Below are 17157 nucleotides of genomic sequence, written 5' to 3' on the forward strand. Positions count from 1 at the left end.
ACAAAAAAAAATGATGCTAAAAATTAGGGATGCCCTACACTGCAGGTGTCAAAAATCGAGGCACAGGGGCCAAATCCGGCCCGTCAAATCATTTTATGTGGCCCGGGAAATGCTAGTTATGACTTCAAGGTTCTGACTAAAATATCAAATTTGCAAGTTGTCTTCAACTAATTAAGCACACCTAAAAGCCTTCAATTTTCTCAAAAGCTGACATTGCACCTTAAAATCCGGTGCGCACAAACCGTGAGTTTTCAATTTGGGGGGCCAAAAAAAATACAATAACTTAATCGCCATATCAATTTTTACCTCTGCATTTCAGTTATAAATGTACTTTTTACAAATAAAAAAAACTTAAAACAACCATGTAATTGCAATAAAATAAGAATTTTCATCACTTGTTTTTTTCAGTTTCAGGAACTTTGATGCACTTGGTTATTTTTTTCTCTTTCAGACTAAGGTGTAACCCAGATAAACGCTGTAAAAAGTCATTAACAGTAGTTGAACGTTGATTTATATTGCTTTTTTCAGGTTTTGGTATACTTTTACCATTTTTATATAGGGGGGATGATTTGGTAAAATATAATTGAGAAGCACTGACTTAAGCCAATATTTTGAAAGGGTGGCAATATATAATTTATGTTGCACGATGAGGTTTTTTCTTTTTCTTTTCTATTAAAATGAAAAACATCGCACTATAGTATTGTACTTTATGAAAAATGCTAATGAATTTGACAAATCAGACACTTTTTGCCATATTTTTCTTTCAATTCATTAAACATTGCACTGGTGCTTCTGGAGCAGTAAAAGAACTTTTCTCGAAAATTCCTTGCTCTGTTTAGGGACCTCAATCTATCAAAGAGATCAATACTTTATTTTCAACATTTTTTTTTAAACTACTACATTTTGCTTTGACGGTAGCAGAGCAGCTCCTTCAACAAAGCATGTCCGGAATCAATAAATAGTACTTTTCTGTGGCACAGCTCTCACTATGCGCTAGATCTCTCCACCCCTGTAAACTGCTGGCACAGTTATAAAATGTGTGTTTAAAAAAAAAAATCTCTAGGAAACTGTCAATCCAATTTGCGCATTCCTATCTTTCAGAAGACACAGCTCTTGCACTGGATCTCATGAGATGGCGCCGGGGTACCCAAGAGTGCCCGTTGGGCGTGTGTGAAGTGTCACTTCCTCAAGTGAGTGTCAGAGATTATGAGCGGCTCTGCCAGTCAGTCAGGCCAGCTCATCATTCACTCGCCGGAAGGGAGCGAAACAAATGGCCCGCTAGACAGGAGATAAGGGCTTTGTGTGTGTGTGTGTGTGTGTGCGCGCGTGCGTTTGGTTAACTTTAAGTGAGTGGAGAAGCCCTTCTGGTGCACACACTTCCTGTCAAGCGAGGACAACACGTGCGGAGACGTCTGCTCTTTAACGGCGCACAAATGTTGCAGGGAGAGACTCCGAAAGCGCAATTCATGAATTTTCAATGGCAGTCAGCACCACGGAACATCTGGCGAGTCTTGACCAGCGAACGTGCCAAGCAACTTTACGGGGGGCATGAGACACGAGCTGGCAACTTGTCTAGATGTAATATAGCCCGAATTGAGAGAGGGTGTGCGCACTGTCGCTTTCTCATGTCTTCTTACATTCCCTTACTAAGTTTTAAAATGATTGACATTAAAGTATGGCATCTACATGAATAAAAAGACGACCTAAAAAACAAAACAAAAAAATGGATTAATTCCTTTTTTGAATGTTTTATCAGGAAAACACTAAAGATATTTTATTTAAGTACAATTAAAAATTGAAACTTCCTTCTCTCAAGGCATCAGTTGTTCAATACCTTTTTTTTTTCTTAGATTAATACTAGTACAACAACTAAACCTTCGAGCAGTCACCGATAGCAATACCACAAGTACTGACATCCTTCAGTAATCACCGATATCTAGTATTGATACTAGTAATTTAATTTTGATTAAAACTTTTCATTAATACCAGTACTAGCTGCAGTCCCGATAATACCTTGACACGAGGCCAAAGTCATTTACCAGTATCTATTCAAGGTTATAAAAAATACCAAAAATGAAAAGAAAACAAAAAAAAAACACTGATTTATAGCACATTTAATACACAACATATCTTCCTAAGTTGTTTCATGCGTCGTAATTTAAAATATATAATTTAAAAGAAGTTTCCTATAGTTTTAACCTGAATTTAAGAGCATTTACACGTTATTAATAGATTTTCAGAAGGATGATTTTTGAGCGTGAGTGTTGGGGGGGGTCGATACACGGGAGCAGGTTATTAATGTCATATTACGGTACGTCATATTAAACAGTCACAACCTGTCAATTTGTCCCTAGACCTGCTGAGCGATTCAATTTGCTCGCTTTCACACCCCTGATATGTAAACGGGGGAGGCGTGGGCGGCGATTGTCGCTCATTTTTGTCTGGGAAAAAAAAAAAAAAAAAACTAATAATGATAACGGTACCTCGTGGGATTTGGAGGTCTGAGCCACAAAGCCCCCGCCGTGGAAATGGATGAGGAGGCAGGGGGACGATGGCAGCCGCTTGGTTTTCAGCCCCAGCGAGAGGGAGATGGCGCCCGCGTCCGAGCGGGTGAGGGACAGCAGCGTCTCGCTGTCCTGGAGGCAAACAACGGCAGAGATGAAGCATCCGTTAAGACTGGAGTTGAACCCCTGGGGGGGGATTTTGACCCAACTTGGGCTTTTCGATGCTTTTGATGTGTGATATCAAAGGAAAAGCATACTGAAAACACTAAAAGGCTAAAATATCGCATAGACTGTCAAAACATGTCCACTTGCAACATGCTGTCCTGCCGTCCCTTCGAAATGCTTGCAAACGGGAGGACGGGCTTTCATTTTGCAGCAGGGAAGCGTTTTATTTCATGCAAAATCTGCATATTTCTGCTGCAAAATCTGCAGTTAAAAGCTGTTAACCTTTTTTTTCAAAATGAAACTTCTTCGAAACAACACAGCCTTGAGATATATATATGTATATATATATATATATATATATATATATATATATATATATATATATATATATATATATAGCTAGGCTGATGCCACTGAACATTTTGATGAGTTGAAAGTAAAAATATATATTTGACAGTTATCCTTTCAAATTCAGCCTAAATTATAGCAGGTGACGATAAATAGATAGATAAATAAATAAATAAATAAAAGCAGGACAAGTCGTAAACAGGCATTTGTTTTAGGGCCCCGCAGAGAGCGGGATTAGCTGCTGCGCACCTGCTACGACATGCGCAACAACAAACAAGGCAGGTTGATGAGATGTTGCCAAGAGGCCCTTTTTCTTCTCGCTGACGCAGCCTTGTAAATTGGTGACACTGTAGAGTGCCGCGCTGTTTTTGTTTTGAGCCAGATCAATGACTTTGAGGCGTTTGCTGAATGGCTTGTCTGGTTACGTGCCAGCCTCCGAACGAGGAGGATAAGAAAGCGGGGGGGTGATAAAGAGCTGAAAAAAAGTGGCAGTGACGGCGATGAAAAGGACAGGGATTATGTGTGGAGACGACTGGGAGAAGCCGTCAACAAAAATCCGGAATTTTCGACGCTCGAATATGCGAGCTTTTCTGAGAAGACCCAGTGGGAAAAACAGTGTTAAACTAGGTCAGACAACTATTAAGACGGGATTTACACTGCGGTACCAAGCGTTCATATCTGATTTAATGGCTTTATCATTTTTTGTAATGACTCCCTCTATTGGAGAGGTTACATTTCAGACCACCCGCGCAATAAGTGAAATCCACCACATAGAAATAACCCATTTAAAAGACTCGCTTAGACATTTAAACGCATAATAAATTAAGAGAGAGCAAGTGCAACTGATAAGAAATAAATATTACCGTATTTCTCTGAGGGTTACATACAGTAGATCGTGGCTGTCCAATTATTATGAACACATGGCCTGTGTCATTAAAATGACGGTACTTCAAGATGCATTTCTTCATCATATATCAAATGACATACTGTTGCGGTTATGGGGGGCGGAAATGAGACAAGTGCAAGGCAATGTACGCGTGTGCGTTGACGCAAACGCTGAAACTAATGTAGCGCCTGACAGAGGAATCACATCAATGTAGAGTTCTTTACAATAAAAAAAGAAATCTGCAAAACAGTGGAAACATAAAATCAGAACTCATGGTGGAGATCAGTTTGAGCTACAGAGGTACCTTGACTTAAGAGTTTATTTAGTTCTGAGGCCCAGCTTATAAGACGATTTACACATCTAATGTTTCCATTGGAATGACTTAGCGATATTTCAACAGGGGCTACATTTTGTTTTTTGTGTTATTAAAGGGGAAGTCAACCCTAAAATGTTCTTTCACACTTTGAATATTGTGTTTAAACTTGTCAGGGAGAACATAACAGAGTAATATTGTGCTTGTACAATATAAATTTAGCAGCAAAACGTTCTTATCCATCGCAGGGGCAGCCATTTTGCCACATGACGTCGCCTGAAAATGACATCACAGTTGCTCAGGGATAAGGTAAGATCCAAACACAGCTCCTGTTTTCTGTTTGGTCATGTGACGTTTACAAGATGTGCTGTGAATATATGATTCGATTCTATTTTACCAATCAGAACATTGTTTAGATTTGTTGGGATTTTTAGAACATTATACTGAAAAGACCATTTAGGGGTTGAAGTTCCCTTTCAATTAAATAACAATATGTTTTGACTTGTTAGGCTTTCTAGCACATAATACTGTAAAGACAATTTTGGGGTTGACGTTCCCTTTAAATAAAAAAAAAATAATCATTGTATATTTTAATATGCGAGGATCCAAACTGTTTGAACAAGGTTAAATGCCGTACACATTACAGTCTGTGTGCGTTGATAAGGTTTCATCTTTTCTTGACATTGTGCTGATTTATTAGCGGTGCTTGAACAAAGGTGGCTGTGGATACCGTACATGATTTATCTGTGTCAAGCTGGCAAATGCAGGGTGCATTCCATCTGAACTGAAGCTGCGCTCTTGAGTGGCAGATATCTGATACATATTGGATTTTATCCACCTTTGGAAGAGTCCTGATTCCAATCTCGAGATAAACCCATCCATGCCCCTTTTTTTTTTCCCTATTTCCGCCGCCATGACGCATATCCCGATTGTCCCACTTGAGAGCAAACAAATTGGAATTGTGTCACTTGAACCATGCGGCGCAAAAAAGAAAAGTTACAATGCCGGCTACCTGTCCTTCACGCAGGTCGTACGAGATGAGCCTCATCTGAACCGGGGCGGTGCCGATGTGCGCGGACGGCGGCGGTATGGTCACCGAGGCTCTGTGATTGGCCGCCAGCGGGAGGTCGAAGGGCACGGCGGGCACGGACAGCGCTCGATTCACCTTGACCGGCACGGACGTCATACTGGCCAGACTCTGCGGGCGCAGGGAGGAGAAGTAGTGCAAATTGAGAAAAGGGGATTGTGAGTTCCACGGCGGGTTCACCGGAGTGAAAGAGAAACCACATGAATAAATCATGAATGCCGCAGAAGGAATTGAATTCTCCTCTATTATTACTGTGGGCGCAAAGGCATAATGAGAGTGGGGTACGTCTACAGGAAGGCACAAAAGTATTGTCGACTGGGAAAACCCCCCCCCCCCCCCCCCCCCAAAAAAAAAACAAAAAAACAGCCATTTGAATTAACATCAATTGCACACCGTTCAAGTTTGACAAACTGACTTGTTGGAATTCTCGTCACCTGTTTTATTCACGTGCGAGCAATGTACACGTATAAATCAGTCAATTCGGGACTTTCTTTTTCTAGCGCTTCATTACTGAGTTCCACCCTGGCTGCGGCGTTGTGAGGCTACTTTATATGCAAGTCAGAACACTTTGGGGTCTGATGCTAACCGCGCTCGAGCTGGGCGATATGGAAAAACAAAAAACAAAATCGATTTCCTTCAATAATTCTAGAGAGAGAAATGAACCCATCAAAAAAGCATTTGACGGTTTTATTTATTTTAAAATAAAAAAATCATGAGGAAAATATTCAGGCAAAAATAAAAAATCAATTTGAGCGTAACCTTAACATTCACAGCGTGTACATAACTTGCTTAACAGTCCATTTATTCAGCGTTTACGGCAGTAAAAATGTAATATTTCTCTATAACTAGTATTTTCATGTACAGTTACATGCATTTAACTCTTTCAGTGCCAAACATTACCTGAAAAGGCAACCCCTAGAGTAACAGCTATTTCGAGCATTTTGACGCACCTTTCAAGGACGACAGAATTATGTATTGTATGGCAATGGTGGGATCATATGAAAGATTGGATTCCATTCTTTACCGAGAAAAAGAAAGAAAGATTCGATCTTATTCTGTTCTTCACTAATCAGTTTGAAAATAGGTCATTTGAGTGACACCAAGTTATTTTGGACAAAAGGAGCAAATGAGCTTTTTTGTGAAAGATGTATTTTCTGCACAACAGTGACTTTGACACGAACTTATGTTGTTTAGTAGCGTCTAAACAAATAAACAGTGTTTTCCTTTCATAAAACATGAACCAAAACAGTGAATTATTATCATTAAAAACAAAAACAAAACAAAAAAAACATAGGTGATAAGCGCACACTATCCTTGAGATCAAAGCCAATGAGCTCTTTAAATCTTCTATTTGGCATTCGGTTTGGCCATTTTTTCGGCGGATGACTCGCAGATCGACTGACTTTGCCTAGTAGCTTCGCGCGACGTCATCCTAATTTGCATAATCAGATCCACGAATCCAAAGGAGAGATTCACGCAAAGACGTGAAGTCGTGTCACGCGGAGTCATACTCATACGAAATGTGACCCACCGACAGCACTTCGGTCTCCGTGACGTTCCAGAAGGTCTTCCAGAAATGGACGTCCAGGTTCTGAGTGATGCGCTCGAATTCGGCCCCTCTCAACTCGGGGTCGATGGCGTACTTGCCTGAGGTGAAGAAGGAACTGGCAGCCACACCTGGGGGAGAGGATGGTAGACGTGAAACACAACCCGAGTGACGGCGTGTATAGCTTAGGGCAGTGGATCTCAAAGTGGGGGTCCGTGAAATAATTTGGGTGTTTTGGAACTGATTTAGTTCATTTATTAACAGTTCCCGGTTTGAGCCTCGTTCGGCTTAGTCTTTGTTTTTTGGCGCCGCCTCTGGCCGCTGTCGATATTGCATTTTGCAGCGAGGAAGGACGGCGCGGCTTCAGTTGGGAGCAGTTGAAGCCAGCAAAGCTGATGCTGTTTTTGACTAAATAATTGGCAACAACCTTTTTGGGGAAAATTGACCCGCTATGTTAAAAGGTATGCTATTTGCCATTTTTGTTTTCTAAACTTCAGTAGAGCTGAAAAGTATGTTTTTTTTTTTGTTTTGTTTTTCCCTGCAAACATTTAAAGGCGGTCCTTAGAAAAATTGCTTTCTAAAAGGGTCCCTGACTCCAAACAGTTTGAGAACCACTGACTTAGGAGACTGCGGCCAACGGGGAGCGAGAATAATCAACGGGGATAAACAAAGGAAGGGAAGAACCAGTAGACGAGTGTTGCGGGGAGTGAAAATCATTACGTTTGGAAGAATAGATCTCGACGCCTCTCAGATGTGTTCAAAACCTTGAAAAACAAACATGGCTTTACTGACTCACAGCACCATATCCTTGTCGCTATATAAATGTTTTATGTTTGCTCGGCTCGCGCAACTTTTGAGAGCAAAGCATTTTCTGGCTACGGAACTTTGGATGCAGCCTCGCTTCAAGTGATTTCGCCTGCGGTTGTCAGAGAGGATCGATGGCCACGACTAAGCATAGGAAAAAAAATCTATACAAACACTTAATAGGATGGGTTGTAGGCAGCCTATTCTATTGACGGGCACAGAAGCTTTAAGGCTAAAGGTTTCTTATTGCTGGCAGTACAAGTTGGCAGGAATGCTCACCGTATGGTGCAATACCTACTGCCTCCACTGCGGTGCAGCAGAGAGCACAAATAAAAGGAGTGCATTGAACGACAGTCAAAATGTCAAAAGTCCCTAGAAACTATAACACGGATGTCAAACATGGAGTTCTGGCCAGCAATCGGGTTTAATCTGGCCCGCGAAATGCTTATATAACGGTAAGTACAAAAATTAGCTGAATTTTTCAATAGATGAAAATCTTGAAATGTTTCACAATTAATAGTAATGTTAATGTTTTAAGATTAATAGTAGAGTTGTCCTTGTGCTATTTTGGACTTCAAATGTATTATTCTCTTTAAATACTGTCTAAAATAAAACAAGAACATCATTATTGATCATAAAATAATAACATTACTATTAATTATAAAACATTTCAAGATTTCCATCTATTAAAAAAAATCAGCTTATTTTTATACTTTCCACTTTATACTGTACTTTACAAAATCATGCTCAAAATCAACATTTGCAAATCTTGAGTGGAAAACAAAGATCAACAATTTTTTTTTGTTTTTTAGACGTTATGGACAAAACCAGCATGCATACCATGTAAACGTTTTTTTTAGTGTTCAATTTGGAAAAAACAACAAGTTGTTATTAGAGGGATTGGAATTAAAATTAGCTTTTTAAAAAATCTGATTCCTTGACGCAATTCTGTTTAATTATACAAGAGCTTCTCATGATATTTCTACAGCAGTTAATAATGCTATATTACTGAAAACATTCCCTTTACAGTTAATAACGATTCACGGTGACAGTTTGAGCTTGGACCACTTTACGAGCGGTCAAGTTTACGACCCAGTTCCGCTCCTATAGCAGTGATGGAATTCCAATTTATAGACCAGTTGAAACGCATTACTTTTGATCACTAACCTTTTGGGTTAAGTCACGATTTAAAACATCTCAGGCCATAAAAAATATAAAAAGATTGAAATGAAAACGTAAGCTTGCTGGTCAAAGTGAGTGCCAAATCATTCATCTGCTTGGCCTTTTAGCTCCGTGACGAACATTTCAAGCGGATTTAAGGATAGCCGGTGCAGAGTGTTGTCAGAGTTCCATTCCAGACGGCAAGATTTATCGACAGCTCTTGTGGCGTTTACAATATTGACACAACATTGTGAAATATGAAAAAGGCTGCAGGCTATCGCCTGAGATTCCAAAAGGATGAAAGAGCATGCAACGCATACGCGGCATCAAAAGAGCGAGCGGGCGAGGTTGCTGGGTCAAGGAACAGTGTGGAGGCGGCGAGACGAGATGAGAGCGACCTTTGAATGACAATGAAGACCGTGCTGACCTATTCCAGACTGATGGCGGCGGTAGTTCTCTCCAAAGGCCACCAGGCCGATGGCGATGGTCTGCAGGGACGGCCGGATGGCCGGGGTGAACTGCGGGGCCCAAGCAGAAAATCAGGACCACCTTTACGTTGCGCTCCAAAAGCAGGGAACACAGTACAGCTGAACACATACGGATATGCGTATTTTGCCAAATGAAAATGTTCTTTTTTTTCATTTTCTTTATCCAAGCATCCTCGACTTATAAACAAGTAAAACATGCTAAGTTAAGTCAGGTTTGTGGCTTGTCGTTTTTCTGCCAGTAGGTGGCATTAGCGTTTCATGTCGGGCATGGAATGATGTATTTTTTTTTTCTTTTCAAATTAAGAGCAAATTAATCAGAACATGAAGAAACTTATGAGCGCTTGCTTATTTCGTTTGTAGTAAATCAGTGGTTCTCGAAGCGGGGTCCACAGACCGGTCAGGGGGACCGTAAAATAATTTGAGTTTTTTAATAATGACATACGGCATATATTACTTTGAGAGATGTAGCAAGCTGGGAGCCCACCTGAAAGCCCAGGCAGCGTCCGTAGAAGCAGCCCTTGTGCATGGAGCTGTATTCGCGCACGAAGCTCTCGCTGAGGCCGCTCTCGTCCTGGAAGAAGAGGTCGCCGTGGCTGTTGTCGTGGAGCATGCGCTGGGCCAGGTAGAGCAGCGCCCGCAGCTGGCAGAGGGCGTTGCAGTAGGCTTCCATCTCGCTGGCGTTGTGGGCCACGCGGAAGAAGATGCTGCGGCGGTTGGCTGTGATGTAGCGCCCCTTGTGGATGATGTGGAGGAGGCAGCAGCGCACCACCTGGAAGAAGCCAAGAAATGGCGATTATTTTTCCCTCATTTGAAGCAATGCTAATACCTTTGCCTCTTTGAACGTTTCAAGGACGAGGTGTCCCTCAGTTTTCTTTGTTGTTTTTTTTTGCTTTCGCTGCCATTCCATGCAACAAATGGCGCAATCACGCGGTGGGAGTAGATTACAACTCTTGCCCTCACTGGTCGACGGTTACGACGGGAGCCAATAGCGTGTCTTATAGGAATGCCTGCGAGCTGTGCTTGGTCATGAAACTCACAAGCTGCTAGGAGAGATGCGGGGAGGAGCAGCAAGAAACAGCGGTGGCCACGAAAGGAAGCGTTGTAAATCTGTTACCAACATTTCTTTTGTAATAAATTGGAATTTCAAGTGTAAACCCTGATTGATATCATGTTTGGTCAGCTACAAGCTCCACTCTATTTAGACTTCCGGGCGCCGCTAATATGACCGCGGTTCTCCGTGAGACTACAGCCAAAGTGATGGGAAGGGATAACAGTACAGTCACTGTATAAGGTTTAATAATTTACCATTTAAGGAATTATGTGTACTGCAGGAATATTTGTCTTGAATATGTAAAGTATAAATAGTTTTCACATTTGAAAAAATACCCACATACACATGCACATTTTTACTTGGTGCTACCATTTCAGTTTTTTCCTGACAAATGCACTTTCTACTTACTATTATGAAAGGTGCTGTTCACAAACTATACACAGAATGCAGCCCGAAAGTCAATATTACAGCGCTAAGCTTCTCGTACACTTGTCGAGTCGTTAGAAATGTTACATTTCCAATCAAAATAAATGGCCTCAAGCGTCACCTAAAGTTTTTATAACAGTGACAGTTGAACCTGGAAAAAACTCGCTTAGTTTCGGATGTATTCTTGAAACAGACGATCGCTTCATTTGCAAATGTGCATGAAGTAGAATAAGTCAGGCTGTAAGGTCTGGGCTCACCAGCTTCACACAAATACTTTGATTGTATTATTCATATAAATACATCAAGGAGTGATAAAATTAGGAAAAGTTAACAGGATACATTTGAAGTTGCGATGCGTGAAAACAAGCAATCTTGACACTTGTGCCGGGGGTGTTATGTCCGTATTAGTTGTGACGATTGTGGGAATGAGAAGGATTGATAGAGGTAAACAGAGAGGGGTATTCATTTGCCGCTCGGCTCTGCTTATTCGCCGCAGCTTTCGAAGGTCACCGCGTTTCATCAATAACGGCGGGAGATAAAATGCTGTGCGTATAGCCGGCGAGATATACTGTAGTGCGGCTGCGGGAGTTTATCTAACCTGATTTGCAACACAAAATCAATTTGGGCAACAAATGAGCTGACCTTGGAACAAAGTCGTGCGCTGCCAAGAAGGGGCAGGAGAGCAATTTTTCAGGTGTGGACACGACCGGGGGACGAGGATTGCAGAACGCTCAGCACCCATAGATTCAAGATGTAATGCTATTATAATTGTCTCACAGTGAAACTGTTTCAGTCCTGCGTTTGACTTCTTTTTAGGATGTATGCGCGGGAGCTTTATGCTCCGCACTTAGGAGTGAATTTTTGTGTATATGATTTATATGATATCTAAATGATGGATGTGTCGTGCGCCGCTGTTGTTCTGTAGTGGTCTTCTGGTTTTATGTATGGAATACAGATGGAAATTGGCGACTCGCTAAACCTGGTGCATATTTCCTCATTGAAGCGAGCAGAGTAAACCAACATCCGAGTCCATACACAAATACTATGTTACTAAAACGGAGAGTATCGTGTAAAGGTTATGAAGTCTCCATACCTAGCCAAACTGTTGGTGCGTCATATACACAGTAACGTAGAATATACCAGAATTTAACCCCAAAATTAAGTGTGCGTCCTGTACGCAGGTGCGTCTTACATAACTAGGGCGTTAAGGTACTTCAAATGTAAAGTGTAAGAAGGCAATGAAGTTCATATGTTATTTGGGAAGATAATGTTTATTTTGAAGTTGAATGGAACAAACATTTGTTGCTGGGGTTAGCTTGACATCTTCCTGACAGTGTAAACTAATTAAACGGCCTCCCGAGGCAAAAAAACATGCCTCGAGCGTTTTCTTGAACGGGGGTACTCCAATTACTTGAGAACTTGTTTCGAGCCTGCCGGCATATTACCCTTTTCCCGGTCGAAAGCGACGATGAATAAAACATTACGGTCCAGTCTGATTTTCATTACCCGCACACCATGTTCATGCAAGTTGGGTTTTTAATGCTCATGAAACAATTTTGCTTGTTACTTGTGTGTGCGGTACCTTGACGAGCGAGCGATAGCCGTTGGCCGGTATATGCGGGTCGAAGTCGAAATGGTGGTAGACGGCGGCGAAGCCGGAAATGACGGGCTCCAGGCTGCGGGCGTGCTCCTGGATCAGCTTCATGGTGTCCACTAGCCGGCGGGCCGCGTCGCTCTGCGGCCCTTTGGCGCCGCCCGAGAAGAAGACGGCATTCTCCTCGCACACGTTGTACAGCGCCACAAAAACCGCCTTGGTGTCCATCACTGCACGAGACAAAGAAACAAAGCCCTTTTACCACTGCCAGATATTTTGCTGCGCTGGCCATCTTATGCACGCCGCCGGTATAATTTATAGTTGTTAATTAAATGATCTCCCCCAGGGACGTTATCTGTGTGCCACACTTTGTTTATAATGGGACACTAAGATCTTTTCATAGGCCGGATTTGTAGTGGCTCCTTCAATGATGATGAATGAGCCTATTTAGCCACTTGGTTGTTGTCTTTTAGCGGGATGGGGAAGTTTTGTGAGCTGCGGGGATTGGTTTCGAGCCGATATCATCTTTATTTCAAGGTGTCAGGTTGCTTGTGACGACGGCCGCTACCAAGGCGCCCTCTTGTGGCCGTCTGAGTAGGGAAAGTCAAGTCATGTTTATTTATTAATTATGATGATTTAAAAGTCTTTCACATGTGCATCTGTTATATAAGTCTATCCATCCATCCATCTTCTAGAGCCGCTTATCCTCAAAAGGGTCACAGGCTTGCTGGTGCCTATCCCAGCTGACGTCGGGCAGTGGGCGGGGGACACCCTGAACTGGTTGGCAGCCAATTGCAGGGCACACAAAAACGAGCAACCATCCACGCACCCAATCACACCTAAGGACAATTTTCTATGTCCAATACACCTGCCATGCATGTTTTTGGCGTCTGGGAGGAAGCCGGAATCTGGTGGATTTGAACCCGGGTCCTTGTACTGTGAGACGGACGTGCTAGCCACTGTTCCACTGAGCCGCCCTGGTCTAAATGTAAAGCACACTTCTTCAGAGCACAGATAGGCTTGCCTAATACAAATCTATCTTAGATTGTGTCTTTTTGACAATTATTTCACAGTAAATTATACTTATTCAAATATAATAAATATATTGCACTATCCAGTTAAAAATAGTGCGAAGGCTTGAGTCAGATTCGACCCGAGGTAATTTTTTAGCCAGTAGGTGGCACCGACGTTTCATGTTGGATGTTGGAAACAGGTACAGTTTTTTTTCCTTTGCAAAATAAGAGTCAATTAATTGAAACATGAAGACATTTGTGGACTCCTGCCCATAACCGTTGCTATAAATTACAAATCGTCCGCCAAGGTTGTGAAATAATCAGTCAAGCCAATAATAAGTCTATTCCTTGTGGAAACAGCAAAAAAATCCACTGAAAACAACGCAGGGGGAGAGGGGATTTGTTTTTGTAACACGCCGGCAACCGCGGAAAAACATGTCAAGCCCAGCTAACGGGAGTCCCGCAGCGAACGCCGCAAACAGCTGCGATGTGTTGAATCGCGACGCGACAATCGACGAGAGCTCCGCTTCCGCGCCGAGGTTTTTTCCCGTACTACTAGTGAGAGGGAATACCGCCCTGGTGGAAAATATTTGCGGTTGGAATCATAAAACACAACTTGTGTAATTCTCGCCCGGGGCGTAATGAGATCCAGCTCGGCGATCGGCCCGCTTTGCAATTAACTCGAAAAACAACGAGCTGTTTCATTCAATTATTTTAACCCCAAAATATCGGGTGGAGATATGGAGATACATTTCCTCTACATTTATCGTGCACGCGCTTATGTGGGTCACCCCCGAGGTCCCCGCCACAAGCCAGAAAGTTATTCCGAGCCTTCGATAGAAAGCCCTTTTTGTGCACGCATACGCGTTGATTACGTAGAGTCGGCATCAAATGCTTGGACGGGACATTGGGGGCCCGGCGGGCACTCGGCGAGGAACGTTAAGCGAGACTCCGCGGCTATTTGGTCGCGGAGGAGGCTGTTGGCTCGGCCCTGCCAACAGTATTCCCGCTTATGCGCGGTGGAATGAAATTGAGATGAGTTTCTGCGGAAGGTCGCAAATGCTGACATTTCTACTTCATCCCATGACTTCCACACAGAGACAACCTTTGCATCTTTTATTATTGAGCTGTCACGTCCAAATTGATTTGGGGGGTAAAAACCTTCACTGCGGGATGGAGGTTAAACCTTTTAATCGGCATTTTCTAATATAACACTAATAACACTTAAGCATTCTTGATGCTCATACCAGTGTAAAAATAACACAATAGCGCTTTGTTTACTCAAGCGGCCTACACACATAATACGAATTTGGATCAATTTGAGGGTTTTCAACAAAGTTCGGATGATGCAGCTGCAACAATTATGAGCCAGGGCTGTCAACCTCGTTTTGATCGCGGGCCACATTGTAGGAATAGTTTCTGTCGGGGGGCCACAAGGACTGTGAAGTCAAAGATATTTTAAACATGATCGTCACACATATTGACATCAGAGGCCACTAAAAACTGTTAAAAAAAAAAAAAAGTTACATTTGCAGACAAATTGAAAATGTATAGCCAGTCATTGTTACGAGACTGCTTTCAAATAGGACGGGGCGGTTGAATTTACTCCATTGTTTGTTATTGTGCGTCGTGCCGCCAAGCATGAATTTCAAGAACGGGCTGCGTGGTGACATCACAGCAGTGCGCCTCCGACGTAGTACGAAAGTGGACAGAAAAAAAAAAAAAGAAGCGGTCAGGAAGCATATTGATTTCTTTTTTTAATTCAAGATTGATATTGTGATGTTTAAAAGTATTTAAATTGCAGTATTTGGGAATCTCTATTCTTATGTAATTTTTTTTTTCCCCCAGTCAAAAAATACACATTGATTTGAAAGTATGCATCCATGGCAAAAATGATGAGTCTAGGACACAGGGACGCAGGCAAACGAGAGCTCTGAATTTAGTTTAGTGACTCATTCATTTCCAAAGACGTGATTTCACGTTTGTAAATTCAGGCATTCAATCCTAGGTTATTTGGTTTTCAAATTAAGCCTGGACAAAATGTTAACTTTTGACTGCGGAAAATTGCCAAGTTGAGCATCCTTTTAAATGCACTCCTTTGGGATACTTGGTGTAAAAAGTTCGATGTTCTTGACGTAAAAGGCTTGAGTACCTTCTTAAGCTAACCGCGGCACACTTTTCAATAATTTAACGTCTGCATTAGCATACTTGTGCACGGTTATTAATTTAGCACACTAAAAATCATACTGGAAGTGCGGGGAAAAAAAGGAAGTGTTTACCAGCATCAGTGTTCAAGTTGCCGTCCTTGTCTGTATCCTCTCTTGAGAGCGTGGAGAAGAAAAAAAAAAGACAGAATAAGTGAAAGGAAGGAGGAAAAAAAAATAGCCAGGAAGGTAGGAAGGGGCGGCCCGAAGGAAAGAGAAGACGGCTTTCCGCTTTGACTCTCACAGACTTGTTTGTTTGCTTGAGTGTCAGAATCGTCCCAAATTGAACGCGCTCTCCCGTGGGCTGGCTTTTTAAAAAGCCAAGCCACGCGGCCCCGCTCCAGCGCCTCCGTGTGACAGCTCTCTTTTCCGCCATTGGCTCTTTTGACTATGCGACTCCCTGTTGACATTCAACCCAATTGGCAGGCACCGCCGCCCCCCCCGCCCGACGTCACCAGAAGAAGACACTCAGTTATTGTGCACACTGTGCCCCCTGTTCTTACTTGTGCAGTTAAAGGCCACCAGCAAGGAGATAGCTAAAGCAAGACTATCAATAAAAATCAATATTAATCAACTCTCATTTACTGAAAGCAATAAACAGCGCCCAAAATTAGCAACCATGCAAAATCAATTCGATATGCAGATGTGATATAATATGCAAAACGGACGCGCTGACCACTGGTCCACCCCACTGTGCCACCGAGACAAATATTTTGGATTTTTTTCTCAACTATTAGTGTGACTGACAATCTGTACAAGTCAATTGGGAAAAATATAAATTGGCTGCAATATTAAAAAAAAAAAAACTGTACACACTTTTGCAGCCATATTATATATATATATACATATATATGGCTGCAAAAGTGTGCACACCCCGCTTTTACAATGTGTGGCTGAAATGTGGGAAGCTTTGACCAAAGGGTAAAAAAAAAAAATAGCGTGACAACAGTAATGTAGCAGAGTACAAACACACTGGCTGCGATTATTGGTACATGATCTTTCTGTAAATCTTATGCAATTTGTGTTCAAATGCTTGTTGTTGAAATGTAATGTTGAAATTGATGCTAATTACATTGAAAGCATTTGACACTGTGCGTTAGCAAAGGTTAAGCTAGCAGAAATGACTATTTGGACATACCTTCTTAGTGCATCAATATCTTGGTCCTGACAAAGTTTCAGGTCTTCAAAAACCTCAGTCTTGTTTTCAAAGGCTAAATTTAGGATTAAACTCATGGACTTAACGCCTTGATCTTATAACCTCAAAGTCTTGGTCATAACTTGATTTCAAATTCTTGTTTTTCAAAGACTTCGGTCTGAACTTGGATTTCAAATTCTTGTTGTCTTGGTGTTAACTCCTCAGTGTCTTGAATTTCAAAACCTTTTCTTGTCTTACAGTTAATGTGACAATGTCTTGGTTGGAAGTTGGGCTTCTCAAAGAGCTCCAACCCCAAGTCTTTTCTTGTTCACGTTTTTTTGCGCGGTTTGTCTAGCAGCATTGCTATTAATTCATAAACGCCTGAAGTAGAGTTGTAGGTACAGTGAAGTGGAAGTGGAGCATAACTGTAAA

The 17157-nt window shown here is 42.0% G+C and overlaps 1 protein-coding gene across 3 annotated transcripts in view; it reads right to left on the minus strand.

Annotated features, from left to right (window-relative positions):
* The window catches only part of lipeb (lipase, hormone-sensitive b), a 32269-nt gene that overhangs the window by 11439 nt on the left and 3673 nt on the right, over nucleotides 1–17157 (minus strand). For 2 of the 3 annotated variants that reach the window (XM_088410291.1, XM_088410290.1), the window contains 7 exons: nucleotides 15666–15706; nucleotides 12362–12603; nucleotides 9787–10071; nucleotides 9242–9332; nucleotides 6835–6980; nucleotides 5229–5414; nucleotides 2484–2636 (listed from right to left, as the gene is read on the minus strand). In XM_088410291.1, the coding sequence (XP_088266417.1) occupies nucleotides 2484–2636; nucleotides 5229–5414; nucleotides 6835–6980; nucleotides 9242–9332; nucleotides 9787–10071; nucleotides 12362–12603; nucleotides 15666–15706 (1144 nt within the window). The remainder of the gene's footprint in view (nucleotides 1–2483; nucleotides 2637–5228; nucleotides 5415–6834; nucleotides 6981–9241; nucleotides 9333–9786; nucleotides 10072–12361; nucleotides 12604–15665; nucleotides 15707–17157) is intronic. The other variant, XM_088410289.1, reaches the window with a different exon arrangement.

The sequence above is a fragment of the Hippichthys cyanospilos genome, chromosome 3 (genome assembly GCF_059441005.1).
Source record: "Hippichthys cyanospilos isolate Australia breed blue-spotted pipefish chromosome 3, RoL_Hcya_1.0, whole genome shotgun sequence".
Taxonomy (NCBI): Eukaryota; Metazoa; Chordata; class Actinopteri; order Syngnathiformes; family Syngnathidae; genus Hippichthys; species Hippichthys cyanospilos.